Genomic DNA, 20,213 nt, shown 5'->3' with positions numbered 1-20,213 from the left:
CTCTCTCTCTCTCTCTCTCTCTCTCACACACACACACACACACACACACACACACACACAGAAAGAGAGAAATTTATCTTCAAATAACTATAGTCCACTTTAAATTTTTTTAAGTACTATTTACGCCAGAGACTTTCATATGTTTAAAACAGGAATTCAGAGGAAAAAATGAGGTTGTTTTCTGGTCTGCCCTGCTTGGGTCTTCTCTGTGAGGCTTGTAGGGAAAGAGAGTGCTCACAGGCAGGTGATAGAATATGGAGAAACTCCTAATAGCAATAGTTCACTTCCAGTTGCCATTGAAGGGGGATGACCCCATGTGCTGGGACATCTCCAGAGAACTTAGGCATGGTGAGTCCTAGTCACGCCAGGTATGAGATCTGGTTCTGTCCAGTAAGATGGCACATTCTGCACACAGAATGCTGTCCTAGGGGTGTGTTCACCAAGTAGGAAATGGTACAGCTCTGCTCTGCCTCCTTCTGCGTGCAGCTCTGCAACATGTGGGCTTGGGTTCTCGTGCCTGAAAGTCAGGTCCAACATGCTACTATGTCAACCAAGACTTCCCCAGAGAAAGATGATGAAGATTTAGAAAAGACAGAAACATCACATGGGGAAATGGGGTTATTTCACTTTGAGGTTTACAGGGAACCCCCAAATATTACTTTGATCATTAATTGTACCTGTCAGGTTAGGTGGATGATGGCATCCAGATATTTTACCTACATATATGCCTAAAGGCATTTTCTCTTAGGTGGTATTAAAATTTACGAAAGTAGTCTCTGAGTAGAGATGACCATGTACTGTGGCCGGGAATCACCCTGGCTCTTGGAGGTCCAAAGAGCAAAGATTCCAGTTCTTGCAGATGAAGGATTTTTCGCTTCAAAGCCCAACACAGACGTTGCACTGGTTTTGCAGCCTGCCAGCCTCCCCTACGGGTTTTGGATTTGCCAGTCCCCACAATTGCATGAGCCAGTTACTTAAAATAAACCTCAGTGTGTGTGTGTGTGCGTGTGTGCGTGTGTGTGTGTGTGTGTGTGTGTGTGTGTGTGTGTGTGTGTGTGTGTGCCCTGCTCCTCTGGAGAATCCTAGCAGTGTTACCAGGCAGATTATACAGCCCCTCCTCTGTATTGCAGAGCTCAGAAGAAAGAAGAACTTGGCAAAATATCAGCTGCTTAGAAAATCAGAGACTTAAGAGTCTATGTGCGAAAAGCTGTGGGTCACCTTTCAAAATCTTAGCTGTGTTTCCCTTAGTTGCACTGACTCTTTTAAATGATTTGTGAGTATGAGACACGACCTTTGAAAGCCAGGCACTGGGTCCTTAGCACCAGAAGCATTGGGGTTGGAATCTGGGCTCAGGCTCTCTAATGAATATGAAGCCACAGGTAGAAAAAGAATCTCCAGGGGAATTTCAGATGAGTTTAGCCCTGAAATGTCCATAGATGTGATACATCCAGCTAAGAACCTAGGAAGACTGTCATCCACTCAGCAATGGCTCGGAGGTACAGGTATTGATTCAAAATCTATTTAAACACATATACACCAGTCTCTCACTCCTTGGGGCAGAATGTCATCTGTCACAATCATTAGTGTATCCCTTGTCACTGAAGGATGGGGAAACATCCCAAGCAGTACATTGTTAGGTGACTCCATCTTTGTGCAAACATCACTGAGAGTGTTCTCACACGTGCTAAGGTGGCTAAGATGTCCAGAGGCTAATCAACCCTATGGAGAAGCAGTGTATATGCAGGATGTTGTTATGAAACATCCCTGTGAGGTGTGTGACTGTGTCCCACTGTAAAGATGATGAGAGGGATTTCATTTCTGGGGTACCAGAGAGCAGGCATCCCAGGACTGGAGCACAGTCATCGGTCAGCAAAAGTGGGTACCAGCTGGCCACACTGACTGGCCAGGGTCACATGTGAGGAGAAGTAATGTAAAGACCTAGCTCACGCAAAGACAGAGATATGGGTATGACGGAAACGAGAAAACGGGCTACCCACGCACTCTCTGCAGACACACTAGGAAGTTAGAGAGACATCAATGAGGACAAGTCATCACTCTGCCTTCCAGGTTTCCAAACTTGCACAATTTAAATAGCACTGTCATGAATGCAAAGTATTTCTGGGAAATATATGATGAAGCTAGTGAAATGTTCCCAGAGGACGCCGGGTGTGTGTGACATGCTACACACAAGTAGGAATGTTAAGAGACAGCAGTGAAAGTGGACCGCATCCTGCTTTTCCTGACACGAGCATTGTGTTACAAGATTCAGTTGATTCTCAATTTCTCCATCTGCCTTCTTGCACTTTCTAATTTTCTTACAATGAATGTGAATGGGTCGAATGGGTAAAAACAAAGGCCTGTTGATAGCTCTACCAAGAGTAAGTCTGACGAGTAGGTGTGCACCAGACAACAGGAAGCCACTCCTGTGTATGTCACACCCTGTGGGTGACCTTCGGTCAGAGACAGAGATGAACTCATAAGCCGTCTACGAAAAGCTTTGCTGTTTACATGGAGAACCAACCTGGATCACAGAGGCACTTGTAGCTGGTTCCCACGCTGCGGCAGGTACCGTGAGCACACGGGCTGAGGGCACAGAAGTCAACGAGCTGGGCACATGTCGGCCCCGTGAAGCCTGGGCTGCAACTACAGGTGAAGTGCACACCGTCCATGTAGCAGGTGCCATTGTTCTGGCATGGAGACGACATGCAGGGGTCGATCTTCTCTTCACATGCAGTGCCAAAGTATCCTGCAAGAGAGCATAGGAGGGCTTTAAAATGTTAAAGTAGGGCTGGAGATGTAGCTCAGTGGGTAGAGGAAACTGCCTAGCATGGACTAAGTCCTGAGTTCAATCCTCAGCCCTGCATGAACCAAACAAGTCCTATAATCCTAGCACTAGGGAGGTCAAGGCAGGAGTTCAAGAAGCTCTAGGTTAGCCTCAAGTATTTGGCAAGTTTGGGAACACATGGGATACTTGAGGCTTTGCCTCAAAGAATAAAAATGATAGAAGATTAAAACATTTTAGCACACCTTAACTAATTCAAATATGTCACAACCCAATAAGACCTATAAGATTGGTTATCATAGATTTGGTAGCCCTATATTAAAATATCTTGTTGAAACACAAAATATAAACACAAAAAAACTTGGACATACATCGTATGTGTGGTATATGTGTGCATGGTATGTGTAGGTATGTGTATATATATATATATGTGTGTGTGTGTGTGTATAACCTAAAATATGCCAAAAATAAGTAGACAATGATTACCTAAAAGTATGATAAGATGTAACACTAAATGTAAAAGAGAAAAAACATGTAAAATAGTAAATAATGAAGACATCTCCCACCCGTCCCTATCGTTTGTCTTCTATTCAATTTCTTGAAAACATATAATACATTTAAGTGTGTAATTTCTAGATTATAATTCATTCTTCCAGGATATACAAGTTAGTGTTTTTAATAAATATATTCAGGTGTTCAACCAAAAGGCTGTATGTGTGTGTGTGTGTATTAAAGGTTGAGTCTGGTGATGGGTAGACAAACATGATACCGTCTATTCTTACAGTGCAATTCCATTTGGAAATAGTTACTAAGCACCCACATAAGTCACAAGATGAGTGAGTTACCATGGAACGACACTCTAAGAATGAAGACAGGTTCAGAAGACCATACATCATATCATGCCCCTTGGGAGAAACATCCAGAAAAAGAACAAATGAAAATATTAAAAGTAGATGTGGCTGCTGTGGCTGCAGGGTGACAAGAGATTGAGGACAGTGGACATTGGTGGCCATGGGTTAAGGAAACGTTCAAAGATGATCCACGTGAATAGTTGCACACCTACATGGATTTACTAAAATTGGTGAGCTGTGCAGCTTGGAAAAAGGAATTATAATCTAGGAATTATACATGCAAGCATATTTTATGATATAATATTATGTAAAGCTGCTACACATTTCAATTTTAAATGAGATTATCAGATAAGTAATTTCGATTGTTTTCTGTACACAAAATTTGGCATTTCTCAGGCCAAAAATTATATATACATATAAGTCTGAACATCTCTTCAGTCACACAGACTTATATATTTAACAGTTATATGAACGTAAATGTCTTTTAATACTTCAAGACTAATTTAAAAAAATATTAAATATTTACATTTTAGAAATAAAAGCTAAGTAATACTCGTGCGTACTTTTCCTTTGATAGTCTGTTTTCTCATCTGTTTTAGTTTACATTTATAGTCACACATAATTCCTTAGTGATATTGACAACTTCCATAGCTATTGTTAAGAATATAGTCAATCTGGGCTGGAGAGATGGCTCAGTGGTTAAGAGCATTGCCTGCTCTTCCAAAGGTACTGAGTTCAATTCCCAGCAACCACATGGTGGCTCACAACCATCTGTAATGAGATCTGATGCCCTCTTCTGGCTTGCAGGCATATATGCAAACAGAATATTGTATACCTAATAAATAAATATTTAAAAAAAAGAATATAGTCAATCTATAAAATAAACAAAAATAGCCACAGATTTAATTATCTGAAGCACAACTCATAAGTCAGCATAATGAGAAATAGAAAAAAATTAAATGATATTCAACATTTTATAAACTTCCTTTAGCTTTCATGTTTCAGAAACACAACCAAGAATGTTCTGATAACATTTGAATTCTCCAGAGTCCCCTAGAACGGAGTATTTTCTGTCCTTCATGTATTCCATTCTACTGTGGTTAAAAAGAAGATTCTTGGGCACTCATTAGCACATGGCCACACTGTAAAGTATCCTTGGTTAGCAATTTATTTGCAAAAAATAAAACTACCTCAAACATCTTCATTTTAGAACACAATTAATTGTTGCTCTTTAATTGGGTCTCGAAAATGCGCAATGGCTATTTGAAATATTAAAGATCCAATTTCACCCTGTGTGCATCACTAATAAAGGAGTTCTTATTTTCTTAATCTGAAGAGATAGGTTTGGGAAGATAAATGACAAGCCAACCCACAAGCTGCCTTCAATCAAAGAGAGGCACAGGGTTTTATCTTTTAACCTAGGAAGATGAAAAGATGGGTCTCTTCCTCCAAACGACTGAAAAGCTAGAACTGCTGTGTCTTCCAGACACAAGGGAGCTGATGAACAGAGGAACTCACAGAGACGGTGGCCATGTGCACAATACCTGCAAAGGTTCAAGCCAGAGACAATCCCAGCACTGAGTTCCGGAAGTGGACATGAAGTCCCACTCCTAATCAAGAAGCTATTAACAACTGACAGCTTCTGGGAGACCGGAGATTGGTTTTCCTCAGTAGAATGGCATTGGGTGCATCGACCAGACACCAAGGCAGGCCTCACTGAGGCTTGGAAGATGTTGGCCAACACAAAATGAACTTATGAGTGAGTACATGTGATAATTGTCTTTCTGTATCTAGGTTACCTCACTCAGTATGATAATTTCTAGATCCATCCATTTTCCTGCAAATTTCAAGAATCCCTGGTTTTGGTATTTTTAAGAGAGAAAAAGCATACCTTTGGATGGATAGGGAGAATACAATGATGTAGAAAGAGTTTGGATGGGGATGAATACAGTCAAAATACAGTGCATGGAAATTTTTTTAAAAAGCAAAAGAAAAATTATGAAACATTAATAAAATTAAAAGGTACCAAAAATTGGAAAAGCCTCCCCCAGTATATTAATTGGAAGAATTAATATTGTTAAGATAGCTGTACTACCCAAAGCGACTTACAGGTTAATGCAATCCCCATCAAAATACCTATTACATTCACAGAACAACAACAACAAACCCTAAATTTCATATGGAAACACAAAGGACCTCAAGTAGCCAAAGCAACCTCAAAGCTGATGAACAAAGCTAGATCTGCTGCAGTACGGACTTCTGGAAACACAACCGAGCCATGATACCCAAAACAACGTGGCACCTGGACAAAAGAGGAACTTAAAAACCAAAGCCACAAGACTATAGCCCACGGATCTTCAATAAAGGCACCAAAACATTCCTGAGCAGGCTAACCAAGAATACTAGATATCCACACACAGAGGACTGACTCTGACCTCTCATCTCTTGCCTTACCAAAAATCAACTCAAAATGAAGACAAGGAGACCTGGGTTCCAATGGCCACCTCTGCCCACCAATCTATTAGATTCAGGGCTAGCATTGAATCCCTCAGGCTTGCCTGGCATCGGGTGGAAAGCAGATACTGATGATGTCTGCTGTTTGGATTTATTGTGGAGCTTGGATGCAAGCATCGCAACTCCCAAATGCTAACTACTGGACCACAAGCACCCACATTTGTATGTGACTGCCAGAGACCAAGTGCCTCGGTGCTGATTGCTAGGGAAAACACAAGAGTGGTCCTGTAGTTAGGGTTGTCAGTCCAGCTGGGAGACTGGACACACTCAAAGCATTTAGAAACTAAAGGAAGAAGAGAAAGCTGTGCTAATTTTGAAAATCCTCTAGCTTTGACTAGCAAGCTGCATTTCCTTCCGTTGTGCAAGCCACTGTTATCTTCTTGCTAATATGACATCCTTCTGTAAGTGACTCACTCTTCCTCAGCTGCCCCAGAAATGACCTTCCTCAGAGAACATGAATAAGGTTTTGAAACACCAGTGATGAAAAGCCAAAAAAAAAAGAAAAAGAAAAAAAATGGATTTCCTTATGAGATATCTGACTTTGGACAAAGAATCTTATCACTTTTGGCTCTGTTTCCTTACCTACAAAATGCCATGGACTCCGACTAGGTGAGACTAAGTATGGAAGTATAGTGGCCTGTGGTGCCCGATAAAGGTTGGATTAGACTTGCTTTAGATGTGAGTCTTTTACTTTGTGTGTATCCTCAGAGATTGTACACAGGGAAACTTTAAGATGTGAGTCTTTTACTTTGTATATATACTCAGAGATTGTACACAGGGAAACTGGAAGGAAGCTGGACTATTAGGCAATCTCTGCAACATCATCAAACTTCATATTTTCTCAGAGTCCCCCAGGACTGCATCCCTGAACACAACTGAGAGTGTCCTCTGGAATCAGGAGGTGGTCACACAGTTCTTTAAACACACGCAGCTACTGGGCCACCCTGTGAGGCAAAGTGGGTGAATTCTGGGGATAACAGCTGTGGGAAGTCGTACAAGAATTGCTCAGAAAAAAATCTCTTCGTAAGTTCAATAGGAGTCTCTTGCAAGCAGTTAGGATTTAACTATACCAATTTACTTTTATGTAAGTGACTCTTATATAGAACTCATATAAACCTCATGAGTGCTATTATTTCTTGATTTCCTAGTGGGGAAGTAAACACAGGAAGATCAAGGACTTTGCCCAAAGGCACACAGTTAGAAAAGGCAGAGTCAAACTTGAACCCAGGATTCTCAAATCAAAATGTTTTAACATTCACACCAGCACATAGCAAAGAAGCGAGTAATGAGAAGAAATGGTATCAGTTTGAACCCTCACTCATTGGCTGCTGCCTAATCTAGTATCCATCTCCCAACTTCCTGCATTATACAACCTAAGTTCACATAGCTATAGGAAACAATAGCTACACTTCATAGTCTCTGCTACAGTAATATACCTGTCACTTCATTCTGGGTAGTGAGATATAAGTGAAAATAACCTGAGGTCACATATGAAAAACTTCCTAAAGAAAGAGTTGGCATGTACCCTTTGCTTTCAGTACTTTATCCCTCTGACTACCACTTAGACTACACACATATGACTGAATTCTTCCTTAATTCAGTCAAAATTATCAATCCACGGGCAAAATATTCATTGAACCACAAAAGGGATAAATTAAAATACATGGCAACATCGTAGTCAAACTACTAAAAATCAAAAATTAAGAGAAAATATTAAAATGAGTCAAGGTCTAGTGAATTTTATTAATGGTTATATTAAGTGTGAATGGGCTATTATCTAAAATAAAAGGCAGAGATTCTTAGATTGAACAAGAAACAGCAATTTCTTTTTTATTTTGTTCCTATTGAGCTATACATTTTTTACACTTCCCCCTCTCATTCCCCTCTCCACTTCTACTCTCTCCCATGATCCCTGGACTCCTAATTTACTCAGAAAATTTTGTCTTTTTCACCTTCCTATGTAGATTCATACATGTTTCTCTTAGGGTCCTCTTTGTTGTCTAGTTTATCTGGAGTTGTGGCCTGTAGACTGTTTTTTTCTTTGCTTTATGTCTAAAATCCACCTATGAGTGAAAATATATTATGTTTGTCTTTCTGGGTCTGGGTTACCTCACTAAATATGTTTTTTTTCCGATCCATCCATTTGTCTGCAAATTTCAAGGTGTCATTATGTTTACCGCTGTGTAGTACTCCATTGTGTAAATGTACCACATTTTCTTTATCCATTCCTTAGTTGAGGGGTATCAAGGTTGTTTCCAGGTTGTGACTATTAGAAATAATGTTGCTATGAACATGGTTGAGCACATGTCTTTGTGGTATGATTGAGAGTCTTTTGGGTATACACCCAACAGCAGTACTGCTAGATCTTGCAGTAGATAGCTTTCTAATTTTCTGAGAATTGCCATACTGATTTCCAAAGTGGTTATACAAGTTTGCATTCTAACCAGCAATTTCCTTTATCCCACATCCTCTCCAGCCTAAGTTGTCATCAGTGTTTTTAATCTTGGCCATTCTGACAGGTGTAAGATGGAATCTCAGAATTGTTTTGATTTGCATTTCTCTGATGGCTAATAAAGTTGACCATCTCCTTAAGTGTCTTTCAGCCCTTTGAGATTTGTCTGTTGACAGTTCTCTTTTTAGGTCTGTACCCCATTTTTTCATTGGATTATTTGCCCTTTAGATGTCAAATTTCTTATGTTCTTTGTATATTTTGGAGATCAGTATTCTGTCCAATGTAGAGTTGTTGAAGATGTTTTCCCAATCTGTAGACTGCCATTTTGTCTTGTTGACCATGTCCTTTGCTTTATAGAAGTTTCTCAGATTTGGGGGACACCATTTATTAATTGTTGCTCTCAGTGTCTGTTCATCAAGGCATGGCAGTAGGAGGTAGTTAAATCCCATTGTATACACTCAGAAAGCAGAGAGGGATGTGTGCCAGTGCTCAACATGTTCTCTTTTTATTTAGATTGTGTTCTCAGTCCATATTCAGTGTGGTTCTTTCCTCATCACCCTCCCTGTGGCATGTGTGCACCCACATGCCCAGAAAAAAATAAATAATTCTAAAAATTAAAGTTGTGGTTCTCTGTTAATCACCATCTACTATAAGAAGAAGCTTTTCTGATGGAGTTTGAGAAATGAACTAATCTATGTGTATAACAATAAGTCATTAGGAGTTGGTTTTATACTATCTTCCTTTAGCAGAGCAAAAATAACAGGTTCTCCCTAGGACCTAGAGCCTGTCTAGACACAGGTTCTTGGCCCACATGATAATGCCAGGTATGAGTTGCATCTTGTGGAGAAAACCTTCTTAATTCCAATCAAGTATGGGTGCATCTTATGGAGCAAACCTTAATTTCAATCAAGTATGGGCTACATCTTGTGGACCAGACCTTTTTAATTTTCATCAGAAACTGACTGATTACTCCTATGACATGTGTGCCACTATTGTAACAGTGTGCCTTTCTTTCCAAGCTGGTCCTTATTTGTTGTAGGTTTACATCTGGATAAGATTAATAACAACCTTACTCCCTTCAGTACTGCTCAGAGCTCCATCCAGAACTATGAAAGCCAGACAATAAGGGTGAAGCTAAAGCATCAATGTTAGCCTGATCTCTCCATGTTCTGTCATTTAAGTATATGCTGGTCTTACCAGCAATGGGGTCTTACCATTAAGTTCTGTGATAGCTACATCAAAGGCCTTTCTCCCAAGGCTCAGGAATAATTGAGGGGAGGGGAGAGCAAAGGGTTCTATGGGCTGGAGGTGGTGAATGACTATAACAGAACAACATGTGAACTATGATGGCTATGATGGCATGCATAAGGCCGATACAGACGCAAGTCCGACAAAACTTCCTGCAGGGAAGGAAAAAGTGGTCACGAAATCCCACCCCTGACTGAGGAACCATTGGCAATTGACAGTTGCCAGGAGAAGGCAAATTCATTTTCTTTCAGTTTGTGGACCCAGGTAGAGCCACACACCCAAGATTGTACAGGCAGCACTAACGGCACTCAATGAGTGTGTAAAAAGAGAATATAAAACTGGATGTGTATAAAATGGGGTAGATCTGGGAGGCATTTGGGGAAAGTAGATACAATCAAAATATCATGTATGAAATTCTCCAAGAACTAATAAAAATTTTAGAGCGACAATTCTGAAATAACCAAAGATTAACAAAACTATGTGGGAACAAAAATAGGGAGTCCTGACCTGGAGGTGATGAGAAAACTGTGTTTGTATTTACAAGCCTCCTTAGAGAGAAAGAAATAAATAGCTGTTTGATAGTATCAACCACCAAGTACAAAGAGAATGGCCACAGCAGGACCTCTTGTGTTCAATAGTTGGTTTCAAGTTGTTCAGGACACAGACATCAGGAAATGTTGGAAAGAAAACAGAATAGCTCCAGAGAAAAACTCAGTCCCTAACATGTGGAAGCAATGTCACCAGACAAGGGATTCAAAGGACTGTTGCAAAAGAATAAAATGCAGGGAGGGGAAAGGATGGATTCAGGGGCTAAAATGAAAGGTAAACAAAACAGACTGGCGGGGGAAAAAAACTACCAGGGAATAAAGGCTGATTTAAGAAACTAGAAACTGTAATTTATCGAGTTGACTCTGTCTTCGAATTTTGTATTTGAACCAATATCAATATGAATGCCTGCAGAATATGCATTATGCAAATAAAAAGAAAATACCCTTGAGATACATACATGAAAACTGGGTATTTAAGACCAAAAGAAATCATTTCTGGGAAATTTTAAACTGTAAGACAATGAAGTCATTCTGTGTACTGTCAGAAATACAAATAGCTTTGCAGTATTAATGAGAGTACATGAACTAAAGCAACACTAGCAACTGGGCTGATAGCATAAAGGCAACTCACATGGATGAAGTGATGTGTCTGAGCCTGTGAAACATCTCGTTGTGCAGCCTTGGTGAGTGGCTCAGGCAACACCTGGGGGTCTTTCTAATTCTTTCCCTTTGTGAGCCCCACATCCAGCCATCAATCAGTGGGTCTTGTAGCTCCCATTGCCAAAACAACCTGAACTCCAGTACCTTGTCTCTGCTCCCTGGCCACCACCCCAAAGTCATCACTATTACTTCTCTGACATGTTTCCTCTGGTGAGACTCCCTTGTCTACCTTAACCCTACAACCAATTCCCCGTGATTTATGAGACTAGCTTTCATAAATGCAAATGCTATCATGCCTCCAATCATCTTTAGGTATCTCTTCCGTGGGCACCATGTCCTGTGTATAATAACTCTTGCCATCCAGTCTGATGCTTTGTTCCCCAGCAACTGGCCCCAACAGCTGCCATTCAGTTTCCAGAACTACCTTTCTGGAAGTTCTTGCCAGTTCCCTGTATGTTCATTTGTCTCTTTTTCTCCCCACCCCCTCTCTTTGTGGTATGTCCATGTCCATGTGGATGAGCCCACCCAAGTGTGTGTATTTTGTCCATGTGTGGAAGATCACATGCCAACACTAAGTATCCCCTTCTGTGCCTCTCGACCCTTATGTTTTGAGACAGTCTCTTGCTGAACCTGGAGCTCATCTCTTCCTCCAGGCCGTCTGACCAACAAGCTCGAAGGACTTACCTGCCTCCACCACACCATACCCCTGCATTAGGTAACAAATACAACGGTGCCCAGCTTTTGCATGAGTGCTGTGAGAACATACTACAATCCTCATGCTTGCACGATTGGTGCTTTCCCTACTGAGTCATTTCCTCAGCCCCTTTGTGTTCTCATCCATGGCTCACATATTAGACATGCTTCTCCTGACGACTCCAGCCTAGCAGAATTTCTATCACAACACCCCACTTTCTTCTTCATAGCAGTTTTTTCTCATTGGAAATGGCATAACTGTGTATCGGCTCACCTGCCATCTGTCTTTCCACCCTCGATGAGACCAGGGCCTTCCTGAATAAGAACAAGTATTGGCTCCCCTCATTACTGAGTCTCAGCAGCAACAAAAGCTTAGGTTATTGGAGGCACCGAGTAACTATTTGTGGAGTGAATGTGAGGATGAACAGATGTGGGATGAGAAAATATTTTAATAGAGTAGTCAGAAAAAGAAAACTGATAAATATGGATTGGGTTTTAGAGATGAGATGACAATGAGGAGATAGGAAAAAGATGAATATTAGTCACCAGATATTGTGATTGCAGGTTTATAAATGAATAATCGCTGAATCAAATAAAGGTAGAGAGTTTAGTTCTGAGTGTTCTCTGGATGGTACAGCAAAGTGAGGAGAAGGTTCATTTAAGAGTCATGCCTGCCTCAGTGAGGAGTCCAGAATACATGGGAGATGCTGGGAGACGCTGGGAGGTGCTAGGGATGCTGTGGGATGCTGGGGGATGCTGGGGATGCTGGGGGAATGCTGTTGGGATGCTGGGGGATGCTGGGGGATGCTATGGGGATGCTGTGGGGATGCTTTGGGGTGCTGTGGGATGCTGTGGGGATTCTGTGGGGATGCTGGGGGATGCTGGGGGATGCTGGAGGATGCTGGAGGATGCTGGGGGATGCTGGGGGGATGCTGAGGAAGACAGAAAGATGCTGGGAGATGATGCTGGAAATGCTGCACTGTTTCTTCCCATAGATACTGGAATGATTCCTTTCATACATGAAGGGTTGGAGGGATGAACCAGGCTGTGGTTCTGGAGTCAGTAGGTGGCACCAGTTGTGATTCAAAAGAAGTGAGAACTAGACTTTGTGCTGGGTCTTAAAGAAAGCCCCAGATTTGGCTCAGGAAACAAGGAAGAGGAACAATGTTGGACTGGGAGAAGGGGTTTTGAATAATGCATATGAAAAAGTTAATTGTAAGCACATTTGTTCTCCTCCTAAGAGAGAAGACAGTTGGGTGGGATAAAGAGAAGGGGGAGTATCTAGGAAAATCAAAGCTATCAGATTCAATAAGGCTTCAGTTAAAATGTGACTCTTAGCTGGGTATGGAAGTATGCACTGCATCCCAGCTACCTGGGAGCCTGAGGAAAAACAGTCAGTCACTTGAGTTTGAGACCAGTCTAGCAATATGGCAAGACCTCAGATAGGTAGGTAGGTAAGAGATAGATAGATAGATAGATAGATAGATAGATAGATAGATAGATAGATAGATAGATAGATAGATGATAGAGAGAAGGTAAACAGATAGACTTTAAGATGCTATTTTAGTTTCTTTTCAAAGGACATTAAAAATGATTCTTCAAAGACATTTGCCTAAAATCTAAAATGATTGTCTTTTGGAGACCGAATCATAGAATGTTTTTCTTTGAGCTTGCTTGAATATAGATGTTTCTGGTAATTCTGAGTAAATGCCTAAAATAAATTATAATGCTATATAACATCTTAGCTATCATAGAAAAGCAGACTGTAGTAAAATGCATTGGAAATGGCCCATGGATTGGCAATTCCAAGTGGATGCCTGATGTCACAGTGACCAGAAGCTTCACTCAGTGCAGACTTGATTTGTAAGATAACACATTACTCATATAAATTAAATTATGATCATTCATAAATGGAGAAATTCAAAAGGAGACCAGTGGGGGGAGGAAAAAAATCTTTTAAAAAATCTATCTTAGGAGAAGCATAAGTATCAATCAACGTGATATTGATGTTAAGTCATAAAAGATGAAATTGGGTCAAAAAAGAAGATTTAGTTAACCCAGCTTGCTCAGGGGACCTTCTGTTTCCACCTTTCTGGTGCTAGAATTACAAGTGGGTGAGCAAGCCCACCCTACATTTACATGGGTTCTGGGCATCTCGGCTCTGGTCCTCACAGTGAACATTTTAACTGCGGAGTCACCCCCACACACACACACACACCATCCCTATACACTTCTTTTGGAAAAGAAAACACTAGGGCATCATCATCATCATCCATGCATTCATTCACCAGGCTGGAGCTCCAGGCTGCCACCTGTCAGTCTGAAGCTACCCATCAGCATGGATTTCCCAGACGGAAGGAGTGGTGCCCAAGAGAGACAGGACCCAATCCCTCACTAAATGTCCCTGCAGCTGTTGTCCTCACAGATGATGTGGGGGAGAGGGAACCAAACTCTCTGCAGTATTTCTACTTAAACGATTTCAGAGACACTGGACTAGGCACATGGGGAGGAAAGTAAAGAAAAAAGAAAATGAGAACTCTTGTCATAAAATGAAAACTAAACTGTATGGACAAACCACAGAAAGCAAACCTCACTCACACTTAGCAAGGCTCAGTGAAGGCCCTGCTCTGTTTCCAGAGGAGAAACTCTACACCACTTGGAAGCCAAGGGTCTTGGCTGCTAAGGTCCCTAAGTGGAGTGGTGGCTCAGGGATCCTGCCAAATGGGAGAGAAAGAAGCATATTTATTCTATCCTATTAGGTTTATGGGAACACGTTGTAAGTTCTTATATAAATACACACAATTTTATGTGGTCCTCAGAGAATGCTTTCACCAAGCCATTATCCACTTTAGAATACTGCAGACTGCAGCCCACTCCCAGAATGGTGTGATACCTAAACACATATTAGGTGATGTGTCTAGTTTCTGGACAGGATATATAAGCTCAGATGCAACTCCTGTACCATGTGTTGTGAGCTTCTATAAACCCTTTGAGGTACAGAGCATTCCCACTGAAATTGGAGTTGGACAAGAGGGTTTATACGGTTGGGTACTCCAGGCTGTAAAACTTGGGAAAACAAAATAGTTTGGATAAACTCATGGAGCTTGTTGTAAGACCTCTGGGCTAATATAAAGGTCTAGATCTCAGGCCTCCTCTAGTGTTGCTTTCACTTTCCACTGTGATTATTACCTAAAACAAAGTATATGTATGAATTTATCAAGAGACTCTTAAAATGATATATTGGTATCTAAGACATTTATAAACAAGGTCCCTTAAAGGTAGTAATTAGTTGTCAAGATACTATAACCAGGAGGCAGGAAGAGATATAGTTTTATATATGACTCCCCCAATGTGCCATGCCTAATTAATAGTCATTATTCTAGCTAATTTATTCAGTACTCCCTACTTCCCATGCACAGAGCTAGGGTCTGGTATTCTTCACAACCCATGCACTGGTAGCATCCTCATTTTGAAAAGGAAAATGAGCCTCAGAGATACAAAGACTTTGGAGTCTAGACACAGATCTAAGCAATGTGAAGATGGAGGTGGGTCTTGTATCTTATCTGTTGCTTTCATTTGTTAACTAATAAAGAAAACTGCTTGGCCTGATAGGACAGAAAATTAGGTAGGCGCAGTAGACAGACAGAATGCTGGGAGAAAGAAGCCGAGTCAGGCAGTCGCCATGATTCTCCCATCCGACACAGACACAGGTTAAGATCTTCCCTGGTAAGCCACCAGCTCATGGTGCAACACAGATTATTAGAAATGGGTTAGATCAATATGTAAGAGCTATCCAATAAGAGGTTGGAACTAATGGGCCAGGCAGTATTTAAAACAATATAGTTTCCGTGTAATTATTTCGGGTATAAAGCTAGCTGTGCGGGCGGCCGGGTGCCAGGAACGTAGCCTGCCATTCCTATTACAACAGTGTGACCCTAAAATCCATACTGAAAACCACTTGGCTCAGTAGCCTCACCATTAAGCCAAGGTTTGGGAGCCTTCTGGGCCAGAGAACAATACCCCATGTTCATGCCAGATGGGGATGCTTTAGCATCATGAGTTTAAAACCAGAGCTGCAGGTTACAGTCAGTAGATAGAAGATGAAAGTCTCCACCAAACTGCAGTGTTTGCCTTCATGGTGACACAGCAAGAGGGGTCCATACAAGTCCTATGATCCATGATTCCATATAGAAGGGGTTTAATGTTTGTAAACTTTTAACACCACCAATGTTTTAGGTTCATTGGATAAAAAGAATGCTTTTTGCAAACATCACATGAAGCCTACATTTGTACTTGAGTCTCGGGCTACTACAAGCCTCCTGTGACAGACATGCTATGAAAAGACTCCATTCCACTCTGCACCATGGGAATGGTCATATCTGCAAGCACAATGATCATCCCTTATGGCTAAGTGCTTTAATCATTACTGCATATTTTTATTCCTACTAATCTCCATGGTGTCTTTCAGCTTTCCCAGAGAGAGCTGGGCTGCTGAGGTTAAGATGTTGCATGGATAGATGGATGGATGGATGGATGGATGGATGGATGGATGGATGGATGGATGGATGAATGGTAGCATCTAGACTGTATTTGCATATTTCTTAAACATATCCACACATTGAAAAGTCAGGATTTAATTATAGGGTATACATAACCAGAAATCTTCAGAATTAAAATCCATATAGCTTAAACATTTAAAGATCTCAAAGTTCCAAACTAAATATGAGATATTCTCATGGGAAGGAGTGCAAATAACCAGAAACCTTCAGAGTTAAAATTCACCCAGTTTCAAATTAAAGGATCTCAAAGTTCTGAACCAAGCATGAAATAATACTGAAGGAAAGTACCATAGCCACAGGCTAACATACCAGGCTTCTTTCCTTGTCTTTGCCATTGTTAGCACTCAAGTAAATTTTTTAAAAAAGTTTGTTTTGACTTTTTACCATCCCTTTTATAATTAGAATGAGAAATACTTTTTAAATATGAACCTAGGAAAGGTAAGTAGAAATTCAAATTAAAACCAGAATTCAGAGGCTGGAGAGATGGTTTGGTGGTTAAGACCTTGTACTTCTTCTACAGAGAACACTGATGTGGGAGATCCTTCTGTCTTGGTTAATGAATAAACAAACTGCCTTGGCCTGTTGATAGGACAGAACTCAGGTAGATGGGCAAGACAGAACTGAATGCTGGGAGAAAGAAGGACAAATTCAGAGAGGAACACCATGGAGCTGCCAGAGACAGACTCTGGGAATTTTACCTGGTAAGCCACTGCCACATGGTGATACACAGATTAATAGAAATGCATTAAATTAATATAAGAGTTAGCCAAAAAGAAGTTAGATCTAATGCACCACATAGTATTTTAATAAATATGGTTTCTGTGTGATTATTTCGGCTCTGGGCAGCCAGGACAAGCAAGCAGCTCCCTGCATCAGAACACAAATTTAGTTCTCAGCTCCCACACTGAGGAGCTCGCAATTTTCTGTATTTCCAATTCCATGGGATCTGCTGCCCTCTTTTGGCCTCTTTGGGCATCTATACTTATACGTGCTCATTCTCACATACATATACACATACACATAATTTAAAATAAATAGCATATTTTCGTAAAGAGGATTCAGCAATGAAAGACAAACATGTTAGTGTCAGAGATCCGTGCACACAGATACACCCCAAAAGACAGAATTAGTGGTGGTAACACAGCTGTCTCCCTAGTGCCTGATTCTGAGCTGTGGGAAAGGCATTTCAAGAAGGCTGATGTCAGAAGACAGCTCCCAGGAAAGACTTCCCCGCTGAATGCTCATTCATCAGATGGAAAAAGGACCCTTGAAGGGAAAGGGAAGAAGGAAAACTGGGTGAGAGACACCAGCAGGCTGTGATGAAAGCCCCATCCACAGGAAAATCCCTGGCCCCATAGATTTCTGACCTGAAGAAGCCTGCTATGAGCAGATTCCACGATTCTTTTCTAAAGAGAGAGTCTCCTTATCCAGAAAGAAAAACTGAACTAGTAGAGAAGGAAATAAGCTTTAGAACCCAGCAAACTGCATTTACTTCACTCGCGTTCATGGAAAACTCACACTCATCCTTTTGATTCCTGAGTGCCACAGTTTCCACAGCATGGAACATTCACAGGGCCATAGGATGAATAAGGATCTTAGATGTGGTACCCATGGCTTAGACAACTGTAGGTCAATGGCTCTTATTTAGACTTAGGCAATACTTCTTTCTCAGCGGCATCTTGTTGGAATGAGCCAAGGACCCCTCAAACACATCTCTAAAACACCTCTAAAAACATCTCTAAAACATCTCCATTTCTGTTCCCTCCATTGGGGAAGACAACCTACTGGAAAGTGATGGAAGCCACAGATTCCTGCCTCTCTGCCCCTGCCCTCCATGTCAGTCCTTCCCGAGAGGTCCTGTCTTTGTCCCCTGAACTTCTCTCACACACATCAGCTTCTTGCTTCTTCCCAGAGCCTGTGCTTCAATTCCAGGGAGTCAGCTATTTCCTGGATCTCTGCAACTGTCCCCAGTCCTCTCTCCTGATTTTCACTCTCCTCTCGCTCCATGTTCAATACTGTCCCAGAATGAAATGATCAAATCACTTGGCTTAAATTTGCCAGTGGTTTAATGGTAATTAATGATGGAGCAATAACAAAAATCTCAAATATTTATTGAGAGCATGTCCAACCTCTGTACAGTACACGTTTATCTGCATGAGATTTTATTAAAAATGAAAGGAGATGCTTTGAATCCCTTACCCTGTGAAGAACACGTTACCATCTTGTAGCTGCAATACTGAAGCCACAGAAGGTAAGTTACTTGTTCGTGGAATAGGAGGTAAGCTAGATGTGAACCCTAATCCTCTGCCTCCCTCCACTCCAGGATGAAGTAGCAGTGCCTTGCCTGCAGCCCAGGAAGCCCTGCAAGCCTTGCCCTACCCCTTTTCCACAAACTACCTCCAAGCCCTCATCTTAGCATTGCCTCTGTCCTCAGGTCTATACCAAAGACACTGTACCAGGGAGGGACTTTTTCAGCTGCTCCAACTATCAAGGTCCACTACCTAGTATAGCAAGTACTCAGGAAAGTCTCTGCCAAGAAGGAAAACTACATGAGTGAAGGCTAAGTCCCTAGATTCTAGTTCAAGCTGTACAGTCTCTCCTCTTTAAGCCTCTGGAGTTTTCTTGGACCTTTCTAGTAAATACCAGAAATAGAAAAGCATTTGGGAGTTGACTAAAGTCTTGCAGAAATCCCATGTGAATTCATAATGTCCCAGAACCCTGACCTTGACTGAAGGTAAAGTCTAAAAAGGGGTAGGTGGCCACTGACTCATCCAGAGTGTGACAAAGCTTTGCAGAACTGCAGAGCATTCGTAGGCAAGTAACAAAGGTGCTGCTTGCTCAGCCATCAGCCCTGGTATGCTTCCAAGTCTCCCTGTTTGTCTGCACTGCCCAAGAAAGATAAAGGCAAGGCTCATAAAAAACATGGTCCCCCTTCACTATGGGAGTCACATGTATTACCAACACACAAAGTTGGGGTTGGGCTGGAAGTCAGTCATTCTGTCCATGCTCCTTCCTGGGTGAGTAGGAATTGAACCAAGGTGCAGCTCACAGGAACCCTGTATTAGAAAAGGGCTGGGCTCTTGGCCAGGGGCTGTTGAAGATGACTGGACATATGGAGATATTGCCTTCTGTGTGGGCTCTGCGTTGCATCTCTGCAGAATGTGAAAAGCTACATAGTCGCCTATGTTGTGTCTGTGAATCAGGAGCCGACATGACAGTTTTAAGCACTGAAAAACTACTACAGCATTGTTCTTATGCCATTAAGGGTTTAAAGTTATCCCCTCACAGCAGAAATGGGAGCAAAATCGCTCCCAATGCCAGGTTCTACCTTCCATCACCTGCCTGTTTCTTTCCTAACAGTAAACCCGTCTTTTGAAATAAAAACAACCCTAAAGTGAGGACTCTCCAGGTGGCTTAATTTTCCTAAGCCATCATAAATTTGCCATAAAGCACAAAGAAGGCAAACTTCATATCAATTGTTTTTAATGTGTATTTGTATGGGACCTAAAACAAGTCAAGCAAAGTAGAAATCTCGAGTGGAGTTTTACTATTGGGTTCTATTTTATCATGTTAACTCATTATATATATATATGTCAATATACATATGTCAATATGTATATAAGGGTCAAATTTTGGAGATATGCACGTGTGTGTCAAAATCACAAAAATTTCTAGGTTATAGCTCTTATTCAAGCAGAGCAGAAAAAGGAATCCATGTTGGACATGGCAGTGTTTGCCTATATTCTTAGCAAGTTAAAATCATCTTCAGCTACAAAGAAAGTTCCAGGCTAGCCTGGGCTACTTAAGACCCTTTCTCAATAAATAAAAGAACAACAAAACTGAGGGATCATATTTAGCCTTTGCTTTCTCTCTCTCTCTCTCTCTCTCTCTCTCTCTCTCTCTCTC

General features: G+C 41.3%; 1 protein-coding gene across 1 annotated transcript in view; it reads right to left on the bottom strand.

Annotated features, from left to right (window-relative positions):
- Positions 1-20,213, bottom strand: part of Dner (delta/notch like EGF repeat containing) — a 303,919-nt gene that overhangs the window by 67,073 nt on the left and 216,633 nt on the right. Inside the window, exon 8 of the mRNA XM_005361514.3 lies at positions 2,522-2,746. Within this exon, the coding sequence (XP_005361571.1) occupies positions 2,522-2,746 (225 nt within the window). The remainder of the gene's footprint in view (positions 1-2,521; positions 2,747-20,213) is intronic.

Source organism: Microtus ochrogaster, linkage group LG4 (assembly GCF_000317375.1).
Source record: "Microtus ochrogaster isolate Prairie Vole_2 linkage group LG4, MicOch1.0, whole genome shotgun sequence".
NCBI classification, from domain to species: Eukaryota; Metazoa; Chordata; class Mammalia; order Rodentia; family Cricetidae; genus Microtus; species Microtus ochrogaster.
This window is presented reverse-complemented; position numbering and strand designations above follow the sequence as displayed.